General features: G+C 42.4%; 1 protein-coding gene across 1 annotated transcript in view; it reads right to left on the bottom strand.

Moving 5' to 3' along the window:
• LOC141121389 (von Willebrand factor A domain-containing protein 5A-like) overlaps nucleotides 1–12378 on the bottom strand; it is a gene marked incomplete in the record, with an annotated part of 791688 nt that overhangs the window by 37260 nt on the left and 742050 nt on the right. The window contains 2 exon segments of the mRNA XM_073611104.1: nucleotides 4931–4969; nucleotides 8317–8370. Of these exon segments, the coding sequence (XP_073467205.1) occupies nucleotides 4931–4969; nucleotides 8317–8370 (93 nt within the window).

Raw genomic sequence — 12378 nt, 5'->3', positions numbered from 1 at the left:
TCACCCCCTACTGACAACACCTATGGGTTAGTAAGTCCTGAAGATGATAAGGAAATAAGAACTGTGAACATCTCACTCCACACTTCTGTAAATATAAAACAGAAGCTGCGGTCACACCACTTTGAGCATTTTTCCACCTGGTCATCTGCTGTAAGAGCCATCGCTCGCCTAATTCATATTGCTCGCAGCTTTAGGAAGAACCCTGCGGCAGAGTGTCGTGGTTGGCACAGCTGTTCTGGACACTTTACAGCAGCAGATATTTCACATGCAGAAGAGGTATTAATCCGTTGTGTGCAACAAGAGGTGTATCAGGAGGAATTCGAGAGAATCAAAAATGGAACTGAATTGTCTAAAAACAGTTCTCTCTTCAATCTAAATCCTGTAGTTGACGCCAATCAGCTGCTGAGAGTTGGTGGCCGTATAACTAAATCCGACTTATGCAGCAAAGAAAAGAATCCAATAATCATACCAGGTCAACATCATGTTACTACCCTTCTGGTTCGTCATCACCATGAACTGGTACATCATCAAGGACGTCAGTTTACAGAAGGTGCCATCAGGTCAGCTGGCTTGTGGATTATTGGTATGAAAAGGTGTGTCTCCTCCTTGCTTTTCAGGTGCGTCAAGTGCCACAAGTTAAGAGGAAAACATCAACAGCAACAAATGGCAAGTCTTCCAGCTGATCGCCTAAGTACAGATCCACCCTTCACCTATGTTGGAGTAGATGTTTTCGGCCCATGGTCCGTCATCACTCGGAGAACTCGTGGTGGTGCTGCCAATAGTAAAAGGTGGGCTGTATTGTTTACCTGTCTCAGCATTCGAGCAATACACATAGAAGTAATCGAGTCTATGGATTCTTCTTCCTTCATCTGCGCTCTACGAAGATTCTTTTCTATAAGAGGACCAGTTAAGCAGCTGAGATCTGACTGTGGTACCAACTTCGTTGGAGCATGTAAAGAGCTACAATTGGACAATTTCCTGGCCAATAATGGATGTACTTGGTTGTTTAATCCTCCACATTCTTCACATATGGGAGGATCTTGGGAACGAATGATTGGAGTAGCACGAAGAATTCTCGACTCCATGTTGCAGACTCACAAGTCTTTACCACTCACCCATGATACTTTGTCTACCTTTCTCACTGAAAGTGTGTGCTATAGTGAACGCAAGACCTTTAATGCCGGTATCTTCAGATCCTGATGCTCCAGTGATCCTTACTCCAGCTTCACTCCTTACTCAAAAGATTGGGACTGCTGTAATATCTTTAAGTGAGATTGAACCCAAGGATATCTACAGGTGTCAATGGAAGCAGGTGCAGCATCTCGCCAATGTGTTTTGGCATCGCTGGAGGAAGGAGTATCTTCATCACCTTCAAGGTCATAACAAATGGCAAACATCTAAGCCTAATCTTAAGGTTGGAGATCTCATCCTTCTAAAAGACAAGGAAGTTTGTCGGAATGAGTGGCCTATGGGTCTTATTACCAAGGTTATGCCCAGTGACGATAACAAGGTCCGAAAGGTAGAAGTCAAGGTAACCAAGGGAGGATCCACACGAACCTTCACTCGACCAATTACAGAGTTAGTACTCCTTTTGCCAGGTTAGTGATTAATACAAGGACTAGCCATGCTGTTGGCACGGCGGGGAGTACATTGCTGCTATCTACAGGTTCTACCTTGAACTTTGGAACTCTTTGAAGACGTCATACGCCGGATTACATGTTCTTCAATCCTGTTGGACTTATGTTTATACTTGCTTGTTGCATGTTTTTCATTACAGGTTCCAGGACATTTAACAGTATTGGACTTATTGAATATATATATAATTGTTTATGGTTATGAAATCTAAAGATTTCAGACGGGGAGTGTTGTGTTACACTATGTGATTTATTATGCTTTGTGTCTTTAATATTTGTTCCCTCTGTCTATCTGAACTCTTTCTCTCACCGTAGTTCTGTATATTCTCCTCCCCTTCCTCTCTCATTGTGCTCAGTATACCTCATTGCTGTAACATCTTACATGTGGCTTACAACTGCAACGTTTTTCTACCTATGAATATCCATCATTAAACGGAACATTCGAGAGGATTCATCGTCTGTCTTTCCATACAGTGAGTTATTCATTGAGTTAAGCTGCCTGAATTGATGCAAGGGATAAATAGATCACCAGGTCATGTAAGCTCTATATGAAGCTGAAGATAACATTTATAGCCTTGTAGTTGAGTCAGAACAGGAGTGGTTTAATAGTTATCAATCAGCTGTGCACCTGCAGGGCACTAATGAGGAAAGCTGCTGGGCCTGCATCCCTTTAGACATGATTTCCTATTGGAAGTATCTCACTCAAAATTAGTTTATTTTATTTTCAAACTTATGCCGCATACACACGATCGGGATTTTGGTCGGAAAAAGATATGATGGCTTTTCCGACGGAATTCCGCTCAAGCTTGCTTTGCATACACACGGTCACACAAAAGTTCGCTGAACTTTCGACCGTCAAGAACGCGGTGACGTACAACACTACGACGAGCCGAGAAAATAAAGTTCAATGCTTATGAGCATGCCTCGAATTGTTTGAGCATGCGTAGGAATTTTGCGCGTCAGAATTGCTACAGACGATCGCATTTTCGGATAGGAAATTTTTCCAACCGAAAAATTGAGAACATGCTCTCAATCTTTTGCTGGCTGTAATTCTGCCAGCAAAAGTCAGATGCTCCATCTGACTTTGTACGCTCCGTACACACGGTCGCATTTTCCGACCAAAAGCTCACATCGGTCTTTTGCTGGCCGAATTTCAGATCGTGTGTACGTGGCATTAGTTTTATTGTAAGTATTTCAAAGTAAAAATTTTTGTTGCAGTGGATGAAATCTGGCTTGATCTTGTGTTTCTGCTAAGAAGTGTTCATCCAATCAGTCCATCCCCCACACAATTAAAAAGCACCCCCTAGGAGCACACTTAACCCTTTGTTCGCCCCTGATGTTAACCTCTTCCCTGCCAGTGTCTTTAGTACAGTAACAGTGCATATTTTTAGCACTGATCACTGTAATAATGTCGTTGGTTCCTAAAAAAAGTGTCAAAAGTATCAGGTGTCTGATTTGTCCGCCGCAGTCCCGCTAAAAATCACTGATCACCACCATTACTAGTAAAAAAAAAGAAAAAAATGCCATAAAAATATCCCATAGTTTGTAGACACGATAACGTTTGCGCAAACCAATCAATATACGCTTATTGGGATTTTTTTTTACCAAAAACATGTAGCATAATACATATTGGCCTAAATTGATGAAGAAATCAGATTTTTTACTTTTGGATAGGTTTCATAAAAGAAAGTGAAAAAAAATAGATTTTTTTTTTTTAATTGTCGGTCTTTTTTTGTTTATAACACAAAAAATAAAAACCATAGAGGTGATCAATTACCACCAAAAGAAAGCTCGATTTGTGGGAAAAAGGGACATAAACTTTATTTGGGTACAGCGTCGCAATTGTCAGTTAAAGTTACACAGTGCTGTATCGCAAAAAATGGCCTGGTCATGAAGGGGGGGGGTAAAACCTTCCGTGGCTCAAGTGGTTACCATGTTAATGTCATTTGAAAAGTTGTTTTTAATATTTTCCCCAATTGTGCTCCTGCCTTGTCACCCATTTAGCACACTCAGAGATCAGAGACGGTTAGGGAAAAGCCAAATGGATAAGCCGAAAGCCATCTCACAGCATGGGACCTTAAAGGTTATCTCCCAGCATCTCCAAAATTCAACCCCGCTTCCATTCTAGGGCAGGTCCCAACATTCATATTTTTCTTTTAACTTTGTGAAAAAACAGCTTTAAATTGATATTAAAGATTCTATTTTTTTTTTAAAACAACAAGCATGTTATACTTACCTGCTCTGTGTAATGGTTTTGCACAGAGCAGACACGGTCCTCTTCTTTTAATGTTCCCTGCCGGCGCTCTTGGCTCCTCCTCCTCAAGCAGTCCCCCCAGAGAAAACTGCTTGCTCCGGGGGCACTGCTGCATGCTCGCTCCCGAGCCATCGCTCTATGCGTTCATAAAACACATAGAGCCGCAGCTCGGCCCCGTCCTCCCACTCCGCTATCTCTCCTCACTGGCTCACTGGCTGTGATTGACAGCAGCGGGAGCCCATTGGCTCAGCCAATGTGGAGGGAGAGACCCGGGACAGCCGAGGCTCTCGTGAACATCGCTGGATCAATGGGAGCTTAGATAAGGATGGGGGGCGCTGCACACAGACGTTTTTTTTTTTTTACCTTCATGCATAGAATGCATAAAGGTAAAAGTTCAGCCTTTAAAAAGACTTTAATTATTCTCTGTGACATTGACACCAGACTTGTTCATTTCTTCCAAAGGCAGCTCAGTTCCTATTGATGCAGACACACCAGTACCGGGACAGGGTCATCCAGGGCAAGGATCTGAAACTGCGCCCCCCTCCCCCACTGTTACTACATACCGTAGAATGGGTCAACCACCCTGTGTTTATTCTTTGTCCCCTTACTTCACTGCGCCTGGGGCAGCCACCCCTCCTACCCACCCCTTGTCCCAGCCCTGAGACCCCCCCCCTCCGCAGATCTACATTTCCCTATACATTGTGGGGGCAGGCTCTTGGGAGTAGAGGCAATGGTATTGTTTTACTTCGAAGGAAATGAATGTATGCATCTGGGCATGGATGGAGAAGGGCATGGATGGGTGAAGATCTGTTGTTCAGCAAGACAGAACAAGGGGAGGGCTGACTGTGGATTTCAGTGTTGGCCGCCCAAAACAGGAAGTTAAGAGCTTACTGGATTTCTGGCAGATCAACTGGTATTTTTCTGTACTGGAAGCATTTATATGGACAAAACCTGGGGACATGTACATGTAATGGAGATTTATTGTTTTATTGCTTGACATACACTTTAAACATGACTAATAAATAAGGATGACTGTTCCTACCTGGTTCGTAATCGTCATCGCTGTCGAACAGACATGATCCTAAAACAGAACAGAAAGAAAACTAAAATGAGTATTTATATATATATATACACACACATACACACACAATTACCACTGTTAATATCTGGTGGCTGCAACCATTTTTTTCAGGTTGTTTTTCCTTTATTATGAACTGGTGATCCTGCCAGTAACACGCTCCCTGTCCTAGGGTGACAACACTCACTGTACTGCACCTATGAAGGAGCAGACTTGTCACCCTAGGCTGCTTCCCTGATTTGAACTACAAACACCCCCCCCCCCCCGCCTTATTTCTGTTATAGTGGGGAAGGTGTTTTTTAGTCCAGAGAAGTGGAAGTGGAAGAACCAATAATGCTGCTTGATAAGCAGCACAGAGTTGCAGAAATAGATCAGCTCACTGGATTTCTGGCAGAATCACACTGTTTTTTCCACCTATTGTACAGATATAAGAAAACGTTTTCAATGGAATATTTAAAAAGTAACTACACTTTTGTTGAGAAAAAAAACAATCTGGGTGATTTATGTACATTTTAAGGATTTTCACAAACTTTGTTGCAGATTCCTACCTTTTGTTATTCTGAAGAAATCCCTGTGTGTTTTTCTGCGTCCTTGTGGGAGTGAGTCTAATGGGAGTGGTTTAATAATGATCAATCAGCTGTGCACCTGCAGGGCACTAATGAGGAAAGCTGTTGGGCCTGCATCCCTTTAGACATGATTTCCTATTGGAAGTATCTCACTCAAAATTATTTTATTTTATTTTTTTTTCAAACTTATGCCGCGTACAGACGATCGGGATTTTGGTCGGAAAAAGATATGATGGCTTTTCCGACGGAATTCCGCTCAAGCTTGCCTTGCATACACACGGTCACACAAAAGTTCGCTGAACTTTCGACCGCCAAGAACGCGGTGATGTACAACACTACACTACATTCCAAGCATGCGTAGGAATTTTTTGCGCGTCGGAATTGCTACAGACGATCGCATTTTCGGATAGGAAATTTTTCCAACCGAATAATTGAGAACCTGCTCTCAATCTTTTGCTGGCTGTAATGCTGCCACAAAAGTCAGATGGAGCGTACACACGGTCGCATTTTCCGACCATAAGCTCACATCGGTCTTTTGCTGGCCGAATTTCCGTGTGTACGCAGCATTAGTTTTATTGTAAGTATTTCAAAGTAAAAATTTGTGTTGCAGGAGATGAAATCTGGCTTGATCTTGTGTTTCTGCTAAGAAGTGTTCATCCAATCAGTCCATCCCCCACACAATTAAAAAGCACCCCCTAGGAGCACACTTAACCCTTTGTTCGCCCCTGATGTTAACCCCTTCCCTGCCAGTGTCTTTAGTACAGTAACAGTGCATATTTTTAGCACTGATCACTGTAATAATGTCACTGGTTCCTAAAAAAGTGTCAAAAGTATTAGGTGTCTGATTAGTCCCGCTAAAAATCACTGATCGCCACCATTACTAGTGAAAAAAGAAAAAAAGAAAAAAATGCCATAAAAATATCCCATAGTTTGTAGACACGATAACGTTGGCGCAAACCAATCATTATACGCTTATTGGGATTTATTTTTTTACCAAAAACATGTAGCAGAATACATATTGGCCTAAATTGATGAAGAAATCAGATTTTTTACTTTTGGATAGGTTTCATAACAGAAAGTAAAAAAAAATGTTTTTTTGTTTTTTTAAATTGTCGGTCTTTTTTTTGTTTATAACGCAAAAAATAAAAACCACAGAGGTGATCAATTACCACCAAAAGAAAGCTTGATTTGTGGGAAAAAGGGACATAAACTTTATTTGGGTACAGCAGCGCAATTGTCAGTTAAAGTTACACAGTGCTGTATCGCAAAAAATGGCCTGGTCATGAAGGGGGGGGGGGTAAATCCTTCCGTGGCTCAAGTGGTTAACATGTTAATGTCATTTGAAAAGTTGTTTTTAATATTTTTTACATCTCAGGCTTTCATTATAATAATCCCTGGTGATCCTGCCATGAAGGTCTTTGTTCAGGCACTTCCTGTTGTAGGGCTCTGTCCCTTTTTCCCCAATTGTGCTCCTGCCTTGTCACCCATTTAGCACACTCAGAGATCAGAGACGGTTAGGGAAAAGCCAAATGGATAAGCCGAAAGCCAGCTCACAGCATGGGACCTTAAAGGTTATCTACAAGCATCTCCAAAATTCAACCCCGCTTCCATTCTAGGGCAGGTCCCAACATTCATATTTTTCTTTTAACTTTGTGAAAAAACAGCTTTAAATTGATATTAAAGATTCTATTTTTTTTTTAAAACAACAAGCATGTTATACTTACCTGCTCTGTGTAATGGTTTTGCACAGAGCAGACACGGTCCTCTTCTTTTAATGTTCCCTGCCGGCGCTCTTGGCTCCTCCCCCTCAAGCAGTCCCCCCAGAGAAAACTGCTTGCTCCGGGGGCACTGCTGCATGCTCGCTCCCGAGCCATCGCTCTATGCGTTCATAAAACACATAGAGCCGCAGCTCGGCCCCGTCCTCCCACTCCGCTATCTCTCCTCACTGGCTCACTGGCTGTGATTGACAGCAGCGGGAGCCCATTGGCTCAGCCAATGTGGAGGGAGAGACCCGGGACAGCCGAGGCTCTCGTGAACATCGCTGGATCAATGGGAGCTTAGATAAGGATGGGGGGCGCTGCACACAGACGTTTTTTTTTTTTTACCTTCATGCATAGAATGCATAAAGGTAAAAGTTCAGCCTTTAAAAAGACTTTAATTATTCTCTGTGACATTGACACCAGACTTGTTCATTTCTTCCAAAGGCAGCTCAGTTCCTATTGATGCAGACACACCAGTACCGGGACAGGGTCATCCAGGGCAAGGATCTGAAACTGCGCCCCCCTCCCCCACTGTTACTACATACCGTAGAATGGGTCAACCACCCTGTGTTTATTCTTTGTCCCCTTACTTCACTGCGCCTGGGGCAGCCACCCCTCCTACCCACCCCTTGTCCCAGCCCTGAGACCCCCCCCCTCCGCAGATCTACATTTCCCTATACATTGTGGGGGCAGACTCTTGGGAGTAGAGGCAATGGTATTGTTTTACTTGGAAGGAAATGAATGTATGCATCTGGGCATGGATGGAGAAGGGCATGGATGGGTGAAGATCTGTTGTTCAGCAAGATAGAACAAGGGGAGGGCTGACTGTGGAATTCAGTGTTGGCCGCCCAAAACAGGAAGTTAAGAGCTTACTGGATTTCTGGCAGATCAACTGGTATTTTTCTGTACTGGAAGCATTTATATGGACAAAACCTGGGGACATGTACATGTAATGGAGATTTATTGTTTTATTGCTTGACATACACTTTAAACATGACTAATAAATAAGGATGACTGTTCCTACCTGGTTCGTAATCGTCATCGCTATCAGAATGTGGTATGTCGAACATACATGATCCTAAAACAGAACAGAAAGAAAACTAAAATGAGTATTTATATATATATATATACACACACACACAATTACGACTGTTAATATCTGGTGGCTGCAACCATTTTTTTCAGGTTGTTTTTCCTTTATTATGAACTGGTGATCCTGCCAGTAACACGCTCCCTGTCCTAGGGTGACAACACTCACTGTACTGCACCTATGAAGGAGCAGACTTGTCACCCTAGGCTGCTTCCCTGATTTGAACTACAAACACCCCCCCTCCCCCCACTTCATTTCTGTTACAGTGGGGAAGGTGTTTTTTAGTCCAGAGAAGTGGAAGTGGAAGAACCAATAATGCTGCTTGATAAGCAGCACAGAGTTGCAGAAATAGATCAGCTCACTGGATTTCTGGCAGAATCACACTGTTTTTTCCACCTATTGTACAGATATAAGAAAACGTTTTCAATGGAATATTTAAAAAGTAACTACACTTTTGTTGAGAAAAAAAACAATCTGGGTGATTTATGTACATTATAAGGATTTTCACAAACTTTGTTGCAGATTCCTACCTTTTGTTATTATGAAGAAATCCCTGTGTGTTTTTCTGCGTCCTTGTGGGAGTGAGTCTAATGGGAGTGGTTTAATAATTATCAATCAGCTGTGCACCTGCAGGGCACTAATGAGGAAAGCTGTTGGGCCTGCATCCATTTAGACATGATTTCCTATTGGAAGTATCTCACTCAAAATTATTTTATTTTATTTTTTTTTCAAACTTATGCCGCGTACAGACGATCGGGATTTTGGTCGGAAAAAGATATGATGGCTTTTCCGACGGAATTCCGCTCAAGCTTGCCTTGCATACACACGGTCACACAAAAGTTCGCTGAACTTTCGACCGCCAAGAACGCGGTGATGTACAACACTACACTACATTCCAAGCATGCGTAGGAATTTTTTGCGCGTCGGAATTGCTACAGACGATCGCATTTTCGGATAGGAAATTTTTCCAACCGAATAATTGAGAACCTGCTCTCAATCTTTTGCTGGCTGTAATGCTGCCACAAAAGTCAGATGGAGTGTACACACGGTCGCATTTTCCGACCAAAAGCTCACATCGGTCTTTTGCTGGCCGAATTTCCGTGTGTACGCAGCATTAGTTTTATTGTAAGTATTTCAAAGTAAAAATTTGTGTTGCAGGAGATGAAATCTGGCTTGATCTTGTGTTTCTGCTAAGAAGTGTTCATCCAATCAGTCCATCCCCCACACAATTAAAAAGTACCCCCTAGGAGCACACTTAACCCTTTGTTCGCCCCTGATGTTAACCCCTTCCCTGCCAGTGTCTTTAGTACAGTAACAGTGCATATTTTTAGCACTGATCACTGTAATAATGTCACTGGTTCCTAAAAAAGTGTCAAAAGTATTAGGTGTCTGATTAGTCCCGCTAAAAATCACTGATCGCCACCATTACTAGTGAAAAAAGAAAAAAAGAAAAAAATGCCATAAAAATATCCCATAGTTTGTAGACACGATAACGTTGGCGCAAACCAATCATTATACGCTTATTGGGATTTATTTTTTTACCAAAAACATGTAGCAGAATACATATTGGCCTAAATTGATGAAGAAATCAGATTTTTTATTTTTGGATAGGTTTCATGGCAGAAAGTAAAAAAAATAGATTTTTTTTTTTTTAAATTGTCGGTCTTTTTTTGTTTATAACGCAAAAAATAAAAACCACAGAGGTGATCAATTACCACCAAAAGAAAGCTTGATTTGTGGGAAAAAGGGACATAAACTTTATTTGGGTACAGCGTCGCAATTGTCAGTTAAAGTTACACAGAGTTGTATCGCAAAAAATGGCCTGGTCATGAAGGGGGGGGGGTAAAACCTTCCGTGGCTCAAGTGGTTAACATGTTAATGTCATTTGATTTGTTTGATTTGTTTTTAATATTTTTTACATCTCAGGCTTTCATTATAATAATCCCTGGTGATCCTGCCATGAAGGTCTTTGTTCAGGCACTTCCTGTTGTAGGGCTCTGTCCCTTTTTCCCCAATTGTGCTCCTGCCTTGTCACCCATTTAGCGCGCTCAGAGATCAGAGACGGTTAGGCAAAAGCCAAATGGATAAGCCGAAAGCCATCTCACAGCATGGGACCTTAAAGATTATCTCCAAGCATCTCCAAAATTCAACCCCGCTTCCATTCTAGGGCAGGTCCCAACATTCATATTTTTCTTTTAACTTTGTGAAAAAACAGCTTTAAAGTGGTATTAAAGATTCTACTTTTTTTAAAAACAACAAGCATGTTATACTTACCTGCTCTGTGTAATGGTTTTGCACAGAGCAGACCCGATCCTCTTCTTTTAAGGTTCCCTGCTGGCGCTCCTGGCTCCTCCCCCTCAAAAAAAAACACATAGAGCCGCAGCTCGGCCCCGTCCTCCCACCCCGCTATCTCTCCTCACTGGCTCACTGGCTGTGATTGACAGCAGCCAATCAGCCAATGAGGAGGAAGAGACCCGGGCCGAGGCTCTCGTGAACATCGCTGGATCAGAGGGAGCTTAGAGAAGGATGGGGGGGGGGCGCTGCACACAGATGTTTTTTTAGGTCAACCACCCTGTGTTTATTCTTTGTCCCCTTACTTCACTGTGCCTGGGGCAGCCACCCCTCCTGCCCACCCCTTGTCCCAGCCCTGAGACACCCCCCCAGATCTACATTTCCCTATACATTGTGGGGGCAGGCTCTTGGGAGTAGAGACAATGGTATTGTTTTACTTGGATGGAAATTAATGTATGCAACTGGGCATGGATGGAGAAGGGCATGGATGGGTGAAGATCTGTTGTTCAGCAAGACAGAACAAGGGGAGGGCTGACTGTGGATTTCAGTGTTGTCCGCCCAAAACAGGAAGTTAAGAGCTTACTGGATTTCTGGCAGATCAACTGGTATTTTTCTGTACTGGAAGCATTTATATGGACAAAACCTGGGGACATGGACATGTAATGGAGAATTATTGTTTTATTGCTTGACATACACTTTAAACATGACTGTCATCATCGCCATCAAACCTACATAATACTAAAACAGAACAGAAAGAAAACTAAAATGAGTATTTTTATTTTGCCCTTTTACCTTCAATCTCTGACAGATTTCCCTACTTTGTTCCTATATACTGTACCCAGTGATGTATTTACGTTTTGTGCTGCCCTAGGCCTGACTAAACTCATGCACTCCTGCACTCATGCACTCATGCATTTAAATACGACCCACCCCTTGCTGCCTAGGCCACACCCCTTCCTGTTTAAGACCCACCCTATCATCTGTAAACCACACCCCTTCCTCTTTAGGCTCATTTGGCAACTTTCAGGGGGGAGGGGGGAACAGGTACCTGTTTTTGACAGGTACCCTTCCCCACTCACTGGAGACTGCGCTGCCCCCTCTGAAGTTCGGCCCCCCTCCTCCTTCCTCCACTGGGGAATTCAGAAAGTGGAGTAGTGAACCGTCCGGTTTCTCTTACCATGAATGATGGTGACAAAACCCAAGAGCCAATCCGAAAATCGGCTGAGGTGAATCTGTTACACTATTTACAACACTTCCTTCCTGTTGCAGGCTGACAACATTTAGCCACTGCCTCGTAATAAGGAGCAGCACTGTCAGTCTGTTGTGCACGTTCCTTCAGTTGGCCATTGAGCTGCCTATCTGATAGACCCGACAAGCAGCCCAAAGCCAACTGACACAGGACAAAGCCGGAGATAACATTCAAAATCTTTAATAAAACAGATGTTCTGGTGGGGCACAGCCCTTGGGCATTATATGTTTAACCACTTCCAGCCCAAGCCAATTTTGACACTTCTCTCCTACATGTAAAAATCATTTTTTTTTCTAGAAAATTACTCAGAACCCCCAAACACATTATATATATATATATATATATACATATATCACACACACACATATACACACACACACATTTATATATATATATATATATATATATATATATATATATATATATATATATATATATATATATATATAAAATGG

The sequence above is a fragment of the Aquarana catesbeiana genome, linkage group LG01 (genome assembly GCF_042186555.1).
Source record: "Aquarana catesbeiana isolate 2022-GZ linkage group LG01, ASM4218655v1, whole genome shotgun sequence".
Classification (NCBI taxonomy): Eukaryota; Metazoa; Chordata; class Amphibia; order Anura; family Ranidae; genus Aquarana; species Aquarana catesbeiana.
Note: the sequence above shows the minus strand (reverse complement) of the source record. Positions and strands in the feature narration are given on the sequence as shown.